This window comes from Otolemur garnettii, unplaced genomic scaffold (assembly GCF_000181295.1).
Source record: "Otolemur garnettii isolate 467f Iridium unplaced genomic scaffold, OtoGar3 scaffold00047, whole genome shotgun sequence".
In the NCBI taxonomy this organism is placed as follows: domain Eukaryota; kingdom Metazoa; phylum Chordata; class Mammalia; order Primates; family Galagidae; genus Otolemur; species Otolemur garnettii.
Genome location: NW_003852442.1, coordinates 6818151 through 6834683, shown reverse-complemented (window position 1 = coordinate 6834683; position 16533 = coordinate 6818151). Strand labels below are relative to the sequence as shown.

At 42.0% G+C, this 16533-nt stretch overlaps 1 protein-coding gene across 1 annotated transcript in view; it reads right to left on the bottom strand.

The window, feature by feature from the left end:
• Window positions 1-16533, bottom strand: part of ADAMTS18 (ADAM metallopeptidase with thrombospondin type 1 motif 18) — a 127115-nt gene that overhangs the window by 13923 nt on the left and 96659 nt on the right. Inside the window, exon 17 of the mRNA XM_003791426.2 lies at window positions 2312-2453. Coding sequence (XP_003791474.1) covers window positions 2312-2453 — 142 coding nt within the window. The remainder of the gene's footprint in view (window positions 1-2311; window positions 2454-16533) is intronic.

The following is a 16533-nucleotide window of genomic DNA, read 5'->3' as shown; positions in this document are numbered from 1 at the left end:
TACATTTTTCACCTCCACAAACAGGAATGCTGCCTCTCCTTTAAATTGTGTTTGTGTTTATGTACATGATAATATTTCCTTAAAATGAAATCTAATAAATGACCAAAAGCCCCTCTTGTTGTAACGATTAGTGGCTAGTCCAGCTCCTTGGGTTGAATGAAGCAAGGCTGAGGCAGGTGGATTGCTTGAGCTCAGGTGTTTGAGACCAGCCTGAGCAAGAGCAAGAGCGAGACCCCGATCTCTACTAAATCCTGGACTTGTTTCAGGATGCATTTAGCAAAACCACGTTGAAATTCCCAAAAGTTAACAGTTAACTTCAGTAGAATTTATTCCTATGGACTCGTCTTATTCCCAGGACACAGCATGGTCTGTAAGGCCCACGAAGGGGTTGCTCAAGGCAAGTCAAGGCCAGATGGGTAATTTCACAACATACTTCTGCACCCTCCTCTTGGCTGAATTTGTTTCTTGTAAACGGAAATGAATCCAGTTTTTCTCCTTCCCAAGACACTGTGCTTTCCCTGGAATTCCAGAAACGTACTGGAAATGTTCTTAAATAACATTTGCTATTAAAAAACTGCTCCAATCTAAGAATAAGGGAAATGAGGCAGAGTGCAGAGATACATGTGTAGCAAGTCTGTTCAGTAAAAAAAAAAAAAAAAAATTAAAACACTTGGGGAGGCTGAGGCAGATGGATTGCTTGAGCTCAGGAGTTTGAGATCAGCCTGAGCAAGAGCGAGACCCCCTCTCTACTAAAAATAGAGAAACTAGCCAGATGTCGTGGCGGGCACCTGTAGTCCCAGCTACTTAGAAAACTGAGGCAGGAGGATGGCTTAAGCCCAAGAGTTTGAGGTTGCTGTGAGCTATGATGCCACAGCACTCTACTCAGGGCACAGAGTGAGTCTCTATCTAAAAAAAAAGAAAGAAAAGAAAAAAGAAATTAAAAATGACACTGTAGTAATGTCCCAGTCTCTCAAACATATGTTTATGGACACAGGGAAAAAACAGAGTGCTACAGAGCAAAGTGTTAATATTAACACAGGCTATTGCTGATTTAAAAATTGTGGGAAATTCCTCTCTTTTCTTTTTTACAGATAGTGCTTTTAAGGTATTTATTAGTAAAAATGTATTATCTTTTAATTATGTTTCATTAATGTTGAAAAAGTATCTCTTCGTATTTGGTCAATTAGCCTGGAAACCTGAAGATAAGCCCTCCAGACAGGCGTGAGCCTCTCTCCACTTTCTGTATTTTTGCTCGGCTCTTGATTCCCAGACGCCTTATTTTGCACAGCAGGGTAGTCCCCATATGAAGCCCCACTGTCACCAGGTGCTCTGAATAATAGGAGATGAGTGACCCACCTTCATGCTTTGGTTTTAGGAACCTATTTATGGGTTTTTATCCTTCCTCCCAAAGGGGCGAGTGTGACAACCATCGACTGACCCCCAAATACGTGACATTTTGGCATCTAAATACGATTTCTTCTTGTTGAATGGATGCTGCTGTCGTCCCTTCCTTACAAGGGTTACTGCTCAGAGGCCATCTGTTTCTCTGAGAGCGACTCTGCTGACCTCACGTCTGAGGGGACACCCAGGTTTCACACAGCTGTCCTCAGTGTGCCCTGTATGTCTGCTCACCTGTCGCGGCCTTACCTTCCGTAGGTCCCAGTGGGAGGTTTACAGCAACAGAAAAGTCAGGATTGGGGGACGCTAAACTATAAGCTGGAAATTTAAATATACATACGTGCTTATACTTATAAACACACTTTATTTATCTTTTTGTCGTTGTTGAGACCGAGTCTCATTTTGTCACCCTTGGTGGGGTGTTGTGGTGTCACAGCTACCTCAAACTCTTGACCTCAAGTGATCCTCTTGCCTCAGCCTCCCAAGTAACTGGGAATAAATGCCCCCACCACGAAACCTGACTATTTTTACAGATGGGGGGGTCTCACTCTTGCTCAGGCTGGTCTTGAACTCCTGAGTTCATGGAATCTACCTGCCTCAGCCTCCCAGAGTGCCGGTATTATAAGCGTGAGCCACCGCACCCAGCCATAAACACACTTTTTAAAAAATATGTTTTTCCCCCATAAGTTTCAGATGTGTAACTTTTAAGCCTTGGTTGATTTGAGCTTTGTGAAAATCGGTTCCCCTCTGCCTAGAAAAATCCTGAAATGGTGTAATAATATTTGCTTTTTACGGAGACGGTTCTCATTAAAGACAGTTCTTGGGTGGCTTATTTAAACCATACAGTGTTAAAGAGGCTTGAAAGAACCCGCTGAAGCCGCTTTAAGAAGAGACAGATTTGGAACACGACTACCTCCTCCACAGGAGACGGAGCAAGCTGACTGCACCAGACTCCAGGCGTGGAGCTGTCTTTTTGTGGCTGGTTGAGTTCCGTTCGTGGCCTTGGGAAGTGTGTATTTCCACGCTATCCCCGGATTTTTGCCTTGCATCAGAATCTGGACAGTACAAAATAAAAATCAGAGATGAGAATACAGGTTAGACCCTGGAGTTCCAGAAATCCTGCCAAACATTTTAAAGATATTTGCGTGGCGTTTGGACCTTAGAGTTGCTTTATATCATTGTTCCCAAAAATGTGTTTTATGTTGATTTAAAGTTTTCCCATTAAAAAAAAAATAGGCCTTCTCTTCCCAGTTCTTCCCAGAGTCAGGAAAAGCTGGCTTGAGAGGAAGAAAAAAAGTCCTTATTTAAATAAATAATAAAGTTTTCCCATGACACTTTAAAATATATACCTTCAGATTATCAAAACTGTGGTTTAGACAGATGCTAAAGAACTGAGGACATTTGTCCTAAGCCCACAACACACGCACATTCCTGTATGTGTGTGTTATGGTGAAGGAAGGAAGGTTATATGGTTAGGTCTCAACCCTGACTTACACCTGAAAACCTAGCATCCTGCACACGCTGTGGTGTCCCACAGGTAATAGCTGAGAGATTTCCACGTATACATTTTTCTGATTTACCCTGAGTCACAACTTACAAGCTCTCTCCTGTGGTGGGAGGGCGGCAATAGAACTTGGGAATGTGAGAGGCACCCCCAGAAACCACAGAACACCACACTTCGAGTTGCCTTTCATCAAGTCTAGAATCCAAATGGGTTTCCAGTAGAATTTCCAAAGAGGATTTGCTCAGTGTGTTGGTCAACTGTGCCCGAGGATGAGCAGGGAAGTAAAAGAGAAATACGACCAGAATCAGGGAGATGTGATATACGTACTGGAATGGAGTCGACCTCAAAAAAGGGAAGGACTCAGGATAAATCAGCTCCTATGAAGTCTGACCACTAAAAGATCCACCATTTGTCAGGTACTTCTCTGGTACCCTGCTGGGCTTTTTTTTACGAATGTCTCAAGTATTCTTCTAATAACTCTATGATATAGCTGCCTATTTTTTCATTTAAAAAAAAAAAAACTGAGTGAGGACTTGTGCAAAATCACATATGTGACTAGGGAATGAGCTTAATTAAGGCCTCCAGCAAAAATGTGCCCGAGCCATGTGGTCTATCATCTTATTTTTGATGTGAAAGCATTTTATTTCGCTCCTTCCTTAATGCCTTCTGTGCTTAACGACTCTTCTTTCTTTTCTTCTTTCAAGCTCAAAGCATGAGTATAAATAACTGGTTCTCTCCCACCCATGAGTCTTGTGGAAACATGCTTTACCACCAGAACTGGGCACTCATGCCCAGTAGGCAAAGACGACTGCCTGTTAAAAATAGGAACCCCTGGCTCTATCTCCGTGTGGTAAGATCCCGCCTCAATTAAAGTTGGTGGCTGGAAGCTCTTCAGGGGCTTCCATTACACCAGACCACACTTCAGGATGTTACAACGTGGTCCCCACTTTGCTATTGGCTGAAATGTCACCAGGAATGGCTAACTTTTCAGATTCCCTGGTATGGACGTTACTTCATAGTGCAGCAAAACAAATCTCAGTGCCTCCCAGAAACAACTGACATGTCCAGAGATAGTTCTGTGTTCAAGTCACCGCCATCCAAAATACAATTAATACAAAACACAACAGGTTAACCCCATTCGATAAAAATATTTTTAAAATCAAAGTCCCAGGAGTCTTCTGCTTTGGAGGATCTTCCTAGTCTGTTTCTCCTAGTTTGATCACCGCAGCCCCATGGCTATCCTTGGGGTCATGCATTCAGTGCACCATAGCGTGCCACATATTTTGAATCAATGCTGTGCTTTCCTTATTTGGCATTTCTGCAGTGTTGGTGTGACTGTTAATGTTCTTAGGTGACAGTAAGTAAATACAGAAACAGAGTCCTCTTCATGAACAAACTAGAATTGCAAGAGAAGTTATACACACATTAGATCATCCTGATATTGGCTGACAACTCAATTGCTCCTTCTATTAAAGCACTATTGCAAATGTAACACTTTTGGGTTGCTTTTTTTTTTTTTTTAATTTTTGAGACAGAGTCTCACTTTATCACTCTCTGTAGAGTGCTGTAACATCATGGCTCACAGCAACCTCAAACTCTCAGCCTCATGTGATCTTCTTGCCTCAGCCCTCCAAGTTGGGAGGACCACAAGCACCTGCCACAATGTCAGGCTATTTTAAAAGATGGAATCTCACTCCTGCTCAGGCAGGTCTTAAACTTCTACACTCAGGCAATACGCTTGCCTTGGCCTCCCAGAGTGCTAAGATTATAGGTGTGTGCCACCGGGCACAGCCAGGCTGCTATTTTTTTTAATGAAACAAAAATGCAGAAACCTGATATGGAAAGCAATAATGTGTTGGAACTTATTACATGTATGGCAATGCAATATGGATTTAGTGGGTGCACCATAAGAGGTATGGTGAGCTAAGGCCCATAGGCAGGGTGATAACACAGAGCTAAGGCCCACAGGCAGGGTGATACTATAACACAGAGGGTCACACTACACATACCTGGAACCAAGGCAAATTTAAGTGTAAGAGCTACAGAGAATGGAAGTTACTATTATTTCCATATCCTAGCACCACCCCAGTCCTTCCACTCAAACTAGCTCCTAATTTCTCCTGCCACTGGGGAACAGATTCCCAAAGAAAATGCAAAGAACACCCAATGGAACATCAATTCTTGCCTTTTGAGCTTCTAAGACTTATGTTCTGGTGACGGCAGAGTGGTTTAACAGAGCTTCAACAGGTGACTCTAGAGCCTTAGCCATATGTGGTGTGTGGTTTCACTGCAAACCATTTACAAATGTTGCTGGGAACAGAAGGATGTGTTTAAGCGGGGGAAGACTATGGCGATAAAAGTGTCATCACTGTTAAACAAAAACAACTAAGATGTCAAGTTTCTCCCAGACCTCCACTCAAGCCAACTATAAAAAATTATTAGTGCTACCAACACGAAAATAACTAACACAACCTCCACTGTCAAAGTCGTTTCGGGATCTGTGTCTGTGTTCTCCTTTCCTCCCCCTGCTACTCAGGGTGCCCTGTCCCAGCTCCTGGCTAAGTCTGTGCCCCCCACAATGCACCCATCCCATCTCCCCTCATCTCACCTTCATTGCTGTAGCTGCCCACATGAGGCTATGAGCACTTACAAGGGTACCAGTGAATCTTTCTAAATGTAGAATATAAATGTCTTAACACAGTAACTAAGAAAATGACATGAAGGCTATGTTAACCAGTTTGATGAAAGTATTTCAAATTGTATATGAAAACACCACACTCTACCCTATGATTGCATTAATGTATAGCTATGATTTAATAAAAAAAAAATGGGAAGGCAGAACAGCACTTTTAATTTGAATTTGAACTTGAATTTGAAATAACCGAGTGTGGCTAATGGCTACCATCCTGGAGGCATAGCTAGAGGTCAAACCCAACCTCTGATCTCCACTTTCGCACATTCAACCACCTAATCAGTATTTCTCTTTGAATATTTAAAAGGTATATCATTGTCCAACACTGAACTTGTCACTTTCCTCCCTGTCCACCGTTCATTCTTCAGTTTTCTCCATTTTGTGGGGACCACTCCTTCTAATTGTTTAGGCCAAAATAACACCTTGGGGCCAGGCTGGCCTCCCCTCACACTCACTTTGATCAATCAGGAATGCTGTTGTAACGTCCTTCCTCTCAACATCGCCTGGATCTTAGCATCTCTAAGCCACCATCATCTCTTTGGTGACTTCCATCATCAAGGTACCAAGAAAAGCATTCTAGGGAAGGAGAGAAGTCACACCTCTCCAGCACAGAAAACGAGACACACACACATAGAAAAATAAGACGGCGACAGTTACTTAAGTTAAAAGCATGTGCTCTAGGAACTGTCATGGGAAAGCAAATGCTTTTATGATAGGGGTGGGGCAGAGGGGATTACATGGCCATCTGAAGAATTTTTGTAGCTATTATTTAATAATATATCCTGATGATAATCTCAGCCAAGAAGCCACAAAACACCAAAAAGAGTTCTTTTCCTGAAGATTTCTATTCCCCTCCCTGAACCTCACCTCCAGAAAGGGATAAACCCGTCATTGTGCTCCCCACTTCCCCTTCCCTATACTTGAACTGAAAATATGAAAAGATCTTCAGCAAAGTACAAATCTTGAGCTAAAAGCGAGGACAGCGCTGATTGGAAGGGTTCATGGGAGCACAGCAACTAATCCATTTCATATTATCAAGGTCAGGAGAAATGTATGTATCTGGCCAAAGTGAGAAGAGAAATCTCTCGCACGATTTACCGCAAATGTTCACAGGAACAGGCAGCTTTCCATTGTTAACTCACAAAGTACATAGTAGCTGCTTGCGTGTTTGTTACCATTACAGTTTCATAGCCGGTAGCGTATAGCACACATTGTTTATATTTCATTTGTTGACTGCATTAATGAATTCAGTGAACGTAGCAGTGAATAAAGGCCTCTCAACTTTACAAAATAAATGACTCAGGACTTGTCTTTAATGTCAATGTAGCTATAAACCCACATGCAGGTTGCGTGTGTGATCACATAGGCTGAAAAGACCGTATTTGTATAAGCCAACAGAAAGCTGATGTAAGAATTTATTTTAACATCAGCTCATAAAGGCCTCTCAAAGGAAGTAAAAACTTAAACAAATAGGCACCAAGACTAAATATATAAAAGATGACTATGTGCCAATTATAGTATTTGCTTTTCAGCGATGACTAAGAAGATATCCTCTGCCTTTGTATTTTATCCTGTGTGGAGAACAGTGGCCAAGAATGAAGAGTACATCATAGCCGTCTTATCTGACGGGTGGATGACTGCAAACAGTTAATCCTTTGGAGACAGACTGTCCACCTGCCTAACAGAATCTCTGTAAGCTTCTCCTTCACTGCTGTTTGCAAAAGAACTGAATTTTGTTAAAGAAATCAATTCCACCTCCCCCCGCCCCCAAGAACTAGTGCATCATTTGTAAGGCCCAGTTCAAAAGGAAAATTCAAGGCCCCATGTTTAAAAATATTATCAATTTTGAGATGATGAGAGAAGAGCATTCTATCAAATGGGACCTGGGCAGGAGACCTGCCAAGTAGTTCAAGACTCATAAAGTACATAGTAGCTGGTTGTGTGTTTGAAGACCTGAACTACTTGGCAGGTCCCCTGGCCAAGAAGCCAGCTCCATCCAAAGCAAGGTCTGCTTTTTTTCACCTGGATCAGTTTTAGGACACAATTTAAAAGTTTTGAATTCCAGATGACCCTATGAGGAAACAATGACTTCTCCCTCTCTATGTGAATGAGTACTATACCCTCAGTGGGGAAGGCTTGTCACCTCTGAGGGCACAGCTTCATCTCGACCACAGCCAGCCTCCCCCAGTGATGATGGGAAGCAGGACACCGTGGAGAGACGAATGTCAGACTGCACAGCTAAGATTCTGACTTGCTCTGTGAATGCCAGGGAGTCCATCTCAGGCCCCGTGTGATTAGAAAATGATAATTCCCACCATTCACATTTATCTTAAAACATTTTCAGTCACCCAGTCAAGCGTAGCTTTTGGAGAATAGACATACCCTCCATATTCTCTGGTGGAGAATAGACATACCCTCCAGGTCACAGGGCCACCACATCCCTCCTGGGATGGCACATCGTCACAGTAATGCCCTTACCGAACCACCCCACACAGCATGTCACCAAGAGTGGATAGCCAAGCTGTGAAATGCACACATTTGGAAAGTCCGCCAGTGATTCAGTCTACGCAACTGGACTTAATCCAGAGAATTTTCCAGCCAACTGGCATTGAGTCTCTAATTTACAGCTGGCAAGCAAACCCCTTAAATGCTTCCAGGTCCTCAGTAGAACTGCTCACTGTCTACCTGTAACGCAGGAACCACCTGACTGCAGACACCATACTCAGCGGCTTTAACCACAGGGTGCAGAGTCATAAAATTTACAGCTTCTGAAGTTGGAAAACCACAGACGGGAGCTGGAACCTGCCAACCTCCCTCTGATGCAGGGGACGCAGTCTCTGCTTGGGGCGCGCGGTGTTCAAACAAACGACATGTTCAGTGATCTTGGGCAACTAGGGGGGTCTGCCTTTTGTTTCCACTTCTAATTTTTCATGTTAAAACTATTTGTAAAAAATCCCTCAATGAGCTTTGTATTTGTTTCATTATGTAGGGCTCCTTTTCAAAATTCTTTTCAAGATGGCCTAATTTTCTCAAGAAGAGTTATGGATAGATTTTAAAGATTGGATTTTTATTTAATGCATGCTCGGAAATCTGATTCCCAATAATGTATCTGACTGCTTTAAAAGTAATCATATGTATATTGTGTGCCAGGCAAAGCAATGGACACTCATTATCTCATTTACAAATGATAACAATGTAACGAAAAGGCTCTATTCATATTTCAACAGCGTAGATAAACTAATACCCAAGGTCACATGGCCAGTAAGTGGTAGCCCTGGGACTTAATCTGTGCTAGTATCTAACTCTAAAATCCAACATCTTAACTTCCACGCCACTGCCCTTCAAGTTCTGAAACACCAGGTCCAAAATCCTGATGAAAAGCTTTCAAAACTGTAATAACTGTTAAAAATATTTTACCACCAAAATGCAACAGCATGCTACATGACATTTACTTTGTAACGCTGGGTTCCAACGTAAAAATTTTATTTCTTTTTTTTTTGAGACAGAGCCTCAAGCTGTCCCCCTGGGTAGAGTGCCATGGCATTACAGCTCACAGCAACCTCCAACTCCTGGGCTCAAGAGAGTCTCCTGCCTCTGCCTCCCAAGTAGCTGGGACCACAAGCGCCTGCCACAACGCCCGGCTATTTTTTTTTGGTTGCAGCCGTCATTGTTGTTTGGCGGCCCGGGCTAGATTTGAACCTGCCACCTTAGATGTAAGTGGCTGGCGCCTTAGCCACTTGAGCTATAGGTGCCGAGCCTAAAAATTTTACTTCTTAAACATGCTAATGTCAGATATAAGCACACGTGAGTCTTCATCTCCTCTATCCATTTTCCTCTTTTATGGCAATGTTTTATTTTACCACTGTTTCAACGATTGAAATCTGACAGACATTATCGATGGGCTCCTAAGAAATCTCAAATCACCCCACACGTTCTATGTCTCACAGAAGAAACAATTTTGGGGTGCAGATTTTTGTAGTTTTTGTAAGTTCACGGGATTTTTTTGGACACCCTGGTGATAGCCAGTTTTATTTACATTATTATGACTATTATTATTATTTTGCTTTCTTCTTGCTTGCTTCAAAGCTTGAAGACCATGACTAGGTATCACTATCACGGTTGCTCTATGTGTGAGCGAGTGAGCTTTGACAAGAGGCCGGGATAACAAAGGTGGCGATTGGGGATTGGGAAACACATCTGTTAGGTGGCTTCAAAGGTGTGGGCTGACCCACTAAACCTCCACTATGGTTCTCATTCAACTCATCGACATTCCTCCGAGCTCAGGGAAGAGAAATAAATAGCGTCCTCCAACCCGTCACACAAGTATTTGCCATGAGTTAGCCGGAGGCCCCCACTTCAAATAGCAAACGGCAATCTCTCTAGACAGATGATGTGCCGTCGCAGAAGACCCTCTGAATCGTCCTCTGGAATCTCAGTTTTGTCTCATCTGCTCTCAATTAATTCTCCATTCGTCTGTGCTTCCCTGCGTTTTGTGCCTTTGCTCAGTCCACGCTCCTTGGCTAATCTCCTTCCCCCTCATGCTGATTTTATCTGGGCAGGCAGGGCAGGCGGAGTCACGAGGAAGGAGCAGGAGGAGAAGGTGATTAGCCAACAGCAGGGCTCACACTGTCATCTCGCTGACCCGGGTGCCCGTCCACCTGGTCCCCCCCCCCCATCCCATCATCTCCTTTTGCCAAAGAACAGAGGAAGTTGTTTATTACAGTCATTTTCTTTAGTGTCTTTTCCTGCCTTGAACCTGGCCTGGGGTTAGCCTGTTTCGCACTTACTGTCCTTACACAGGCTGCCGCATTTTTTAGCTTCAAGTCACCCACTTGGCCCACTAGGAAGTAGGACCAGGGGGTTCAAAGAGTTAAACATCTCCCCCACCCCCGCTTAAACGTAAAGAAAAAAAAATCCTAAAATAAAGGAGAGCTTTTTATTTTTTTAAAGGCTCTCTTTTTTTCTTTTACAAAGGAATGCGGTTAAAAACACAGGTGATCGTATTACAGCCTAGAACAGCAACCTGTATTATCATGTCATCCTGAATCACTCTGTTTATCAGACGGTGGGTGAAGTTACTTTATAATGAAACACTCATGATGAATTTCCTCACCTCTATTCCAACTGCTTGACAGTTTGATGGAGGACGTTCATTGTGTGTGTGTGAGAGAGACAGAGAGGGAGAGAAAGGGTGTTACAGAGACAGAGCTCAAGCACACAAACTAGCGAGAAAACCCACCTCCTATCACTTATAGAGAATGCGTCATCTCTAAATGGACACCGTAGCTAATCACACACACACACACAAAATTGTGTGTTTTAATCTTGATTGCCAAGTCCTGAAATTGCATACTAAACAGGCCTTTTCATATTGCTTAAACCAGAGGTTCTCAACCTGTGGGTCGTGACCCCTTTGTAACAATGAAAATATATCCTGCATATCAGATATTTACATTTCGATTTCTTTTTTTTTTTTTTTTTGAGACAGAGCCTCAAGCTGTCCCCCTGGGTAGAGTGCCGTGACATTACAGCTCACAGCAACCTCCAACTCCAGGGCTCAAGCGAGTCTCCTGCCTCTGCCTCCCAAGTAGCTGGGACCACAGGTGCCCACCACAACGCCCGGCTATTTTTTGGTTGCAGCCGTCATTGTTGTTTGGTGGGTCCGGGCTGGGGATTCGAACCCGCCACCTTAGGTGTACGTGGCTGGCGCCTTAGCCGGTTGAGCTATAGGTGCCGAGCCTACATTTCGATTTCTAATAGTAGCAAAATTACAGTTAAGAAAAAACAATGAAAATAATTTTATGGTTGGGGGTCACCACAATATGAGGAACTGTATTAAAGGGTCGCAGCATTAGGCGGCATTAGGAAGGCTGAGAACCACTGGTTCAAAGAAAGAACAAAATGTGTAACCTTAACTTACCTACATCTAATCTCAAGATGGAAATTGTCAGGCATACTCCAACCCCCCAGCATATACACAGTATTTACTTCAGATAAGATGACTGGTTTTCAGTAAAGCCATGTGTGAAGTTCAAGTTTGATCCTCGTCTTCCACATTTCTACCACTTCCAAAGGTATTTCCTTAGAACACACACACACACACACACACACACACACACACACACAATTTAGCTACCTGGGGGTGGAGAATTAATATGGATTGAGTTTTTTTTTTTTTGGTCTTCTCAGCCCCAATAAAATAAACGTAATTCCGTGACTGATAATATCCTAGACACTATTAAAATATAATTTAGCTTTAAAATCTTTCAGAAGACTAACAAATCCACTAGCTCAATGATTCCTACTCTTTATGCAGGATGTCGGGGACTAAGTCAAAATAGATGAAAAATATCTAATTGTATATTGATTGTATCTGCAGTGATCTCAGAAAGTTCACAATTGGCAAATCAGTATTTCTTTCTATGCCGTGAGATGTATGTACCTGACCTCCCCCCCCCGGGAAATGCAGAAATGTAATACGTGGTCATAAAAATTAGCTCCTCTCCTCTAACTCACTTATGTGTATATATGTGTATGTATTTCAAGATAAAAACTTGACTGATGGATTTAAATAATGCCTAAAAAACGTAAGACAATCGTACAAATCCTTGATTACCCTTAGGTATTTCCCTTGGCCACCAAGGAAATCAGCGGGGCCCTGCACTGTTTAAACTGACATACACCTGCTATAAATGTTGAAACCATCTGAAGGCAAGGACCCAAGGAGAATTAGATGCCTGTAATAGAGAATGCACTTTAAGCTTGGACTGGCACGTGATTTAGTAATGGAAGTGAAGGTCTGTTTTCCATTTAAACTTTGAGCTTCCCATGAAGACATTCTATAAAATCTTGATGTATAAAAATAACCAGAAGCAGAAGATACTTTTATTTGGTGTCAGGCCCTACACTTACTTCTTGGGGTTAACTGACAGCAGTCAATTACTCCCAGGCTTGCATTACCCTGTTTGGTGCTAGAAAACAGAGAAGAAAGTGGAAAGACCTGTTGAACCCACCGCCCTGAAAGGACAAATGGTTACTCCCCGGGATTTTGAACTCACTGGTCAGCAACTTGCTATGTGTCAATTTTTCCCCTTGGGAAAGCAAGTGCTTTAGGAAGCATATTGATTCCTCAAATGCATTTTAGCAGATTAAATTTCATTACTTAAAAATGTTACTCCCTGTACTGTAAATTGTATGGTGCTAAGACCCATCTTAAGGAAAGATGAAATACAATAGTTTTTTAAGTGTGTAGCACAGAAGGCTAGGGATCTTCAGAGGACTTCAGGGTGGAAACGGGGTGAGGGGAGGCTGGACTCTGAGCCCTTTGCTTTCAACTGCGCTGAGAGCAGCTTTCCTTTCATGGGCTTTATTTATGTATTCGTTTATTTATTTATTTGCCTCCGTGTAAGATTTTTTTTGATTTGAAAGATTAAATTAACTCATTTAATTCCAGTTGGGGGCAAGGGTAATGGGGGTGGGGCAGTGAGGGAGATGGAAGGGGTTGGGGTGCTCTCACTGCTTGGGGATGGGGTGGGGGTGTTTGGCACACCTTTTATGTGTGGGACAATACCACAAGAGGGACTCCTAACAAAATCAATTGTTTTTTTTTTTTTTTTTTTTTTTTGAGACAGAGCCTCAAGCTGTCCCCCTGGGTAGAGTGCCGTGGCATTACAGCTCACAGCAACCTCCAACTCCTGGGCTCAAGCGAGTCTCCTGTCTCCGCCTCCCAAGTAGCTGGGACCACAGGCGCCCGCCACAACGCCCGGCTATTTTTTGGTTGCAGCCGTCATTGTTGTTTGGCGGGTCCGGGCTGGGGATTCGAACCCGCCACCTTAGGTGTACGTGGCTGGCGCCTTAGCCGGTTGAGCCATAGGCGCCGAGCCAAAATCAATTGTTTTGACCTGGTTGTTCGTACCCTCACATTAACCTGAAATAAATTTACTTAAAAACAAAATTAAAAGAATAAATGGATGAATGTTATGAACGGATGTCATGCATTCAGTACGTATTTCTTTTGTGTGTGGATTCTATGATGTTCCAGATTCTATGCCAGCTGTGGAAGCTACAAAGATTACATAAATCTTTGTCTGACAATACAGTGTTTCAGGTGCAACAACAGTGATCCAGGACAGCACTGTAAGATATGGTGGAAGGCATTCCTTCAGACTGGGAAACTCCTTTATGACATGAAGAAGTTGGACCCAAATCATTTAAGGGACTCATCCCAGGTCATCTAGTTTAGCTGAGCAACCCATATCACCAACTACTTATGCAAATGTTCCATCTCTGATCTACAATGCTTCTAACAGAAGGGAATCCATGTACTCAAACTTGTCCTGTCCACTCTTCAAAGACTTTACTTAGACTGTAAAGATTGGGTGACATGGTTTATGTCTTAACCATTTGTACATCTCCAATATTCAGAACGAGGCTGGACATTGAACGGTACCCAAGGGATGTTAATCTAATTTATCAGAGAAGAAGTGAATAAATTGTTTTGCTGATAATTACCTATATCGATACAGACCAAGCTGGTTGAAAATTGGGATTAGCTAAGCTATTAGGAGGTTATGATATAATATATATGAAAGAGAGAAAAAGAACTTTATTCTCATAGTGCCATACTCATGTGTTGTGGCAAACATATATAATACTTCTGCTGCCTTTTATACTATAATAAGAACTTAGTGAACATGCAGTCATTTTAAGTGGGACATGAGAGAAAGGGCTTTCATTCCTATACTTTATATGGATGAAACAGCGTTTTTCATTGCGGTATGTTCCCACACTCTGATTTTAGCAGCCCACAGGATTGCAAAACGGATTCAACATTTTTATATTGGAGTGAACATATTTTTGGCTCCCAAAGTATTCATTCTGGTTCACTTCATAGTTGCTGTATGGAAAGCGTGTGAACCATATATAACTTCCTTTCACGGTTACCAACATGGACACGTAGATTCCAACACACTGTCTAATTTTGGCACAGTGTAATTTATTACTGATGGCAATTTTAAGCTTTTAAAATAACTGTTTCTATCTCTTTTAGAGAGATAGAAGCGTGTGTTAAAAAAAAAAAACTAACCAGAAATTTGATGATACTCTACAGGGAACAATCAAGTATAATTTAAATATTAAAGGCATTAACCCAAATTCTTTTAAAAGTAAAATAGACATACTACTAGGCTGCTGAGTTTGAGGGGTTTTTTTTTCTTTAGTTTTGAACATATTTGCAACTTTTCAATGAAAGAAAAATTCCCCGAAAAATGCAAGGAAGGCATTCCAATCAATCACGCACATTTCTACCTAGACTGTATTCAGAAAGGCTGAATTCCTCGGACATGAATTTAAGTTTTCATTAACTCCATAGGTAAAGAATTAAGTAAGACTTTGAAAAACAACAGCCACAAGCAAAACTGTGGCTTACTCATTACCCCGCCATGGTGAAACCACAATTGTACATTACCAGAGATATTACTATGGTTCTTACGCTATTTATGTAGTGGTAAAACCTTACATAAAAATATATTATACATATTCAATTGAAGCTGGGGAAGACTTTATGTTTTTATGGTTTTATTTAGATCTACTCAATACTTCCTCTCACATCTTGATTTTGTTGTCATTGCAGTCAAGGAACTGCCTGGATTCACAAAGAGATAGATTGATGAACCAGCTCACTTCCTGTCTCATTCTTTGTTGTAGTTTTCTTGCAGATAATATGTGTTTAACACGAAGCTTAAATTACAAACAGAACTGTGAAAACCTATCGGAACGGTTTTGTGCTTATGAGCAAAACTGAAGAAACAACAACAAGAACAACAAAAAACAGTTGGCTGCTTGTCAGGAAGTGGTAAAAACCATCTTTCTCATCAGTAGCGATTTGCACTTTGTTCTGATTGCCCATGGCCGAGGCCGTGGGAGCTACACAGCCCCGCTCCCCTGCTCAGGTTATCTTTCAGCCCCAGAACTGGTTTTGTGTACATTTGCTTAGAGACGGATCAAAGGCCGCTTGGCAAAACTACGGAAGCCACGCTCAATGAACCTCTCAAGAGAAAAAGAAGTCTGCTGCTCAGATGCTTGATAGAAAAGAAAGAGAGAAAACATAGACATCTTTAAAAAAAAAGACTGAAAAAATTCAGGTATCTTTCATTAGGCAGTTCAATTCCTATGCCTTAGGTTTAACTAAAGTCATTTCAGTGTAATTTATGGTTGAGGTTCAAATTACTCTGGCCTTAGTCCAGTTGGATTTGGAATGTCTACTCTCTTCTTGTACAGTGGAAGAGCTGAGGGGGGAAGAAGCACATTCCCTAATGACAGCATCTCTCAATTGAGTAAGTGCTGTGAAATCTTGAAGGGATCCTCCATCACACGGAAGTGATGGGACCTTGTATCTCAAGTTTGGAAGATGATGGGAAGTTAACTCATGGTTAATGGTACAAATAGCTCTGTGGATACAGTTGCAAACTCAACTATCTACTGGGGCCAAATTACCTGATATTATATATATATATGAATAAATATATATTTATATTATATATATAAATTATATTATTTATATATATATTTTATTTTTTAGACAGAGTCTCACTATGTCACCCTGGGTAGAGTGCCATGGCATGAACAGCTCACAGCAACCTCCAACTCTTGGGCTTAAGCAATCTTGCCTCAGCCTCCCAAGTAGCTGGGACTATAGGCACCTGCCACAACGTCTGGCTATTTTTTGGTTGTAGCTGTCACTGTAGTTTGGCGGGCCCGTGCTGGATTCAAATCTGCCAGCTCTGGTGTATGTGACTGGCACCCTAGCCACTTGAGCTACAGGCACAGAGCCCAAGTTACCTGATATTAAAACAGTAACTTATGTTTTATTAAATTATGTATATCTGGGATCTGGACTTGCCTAGTGGTCACTAGTTTGCTAACTATGGTCTCAGTTTTT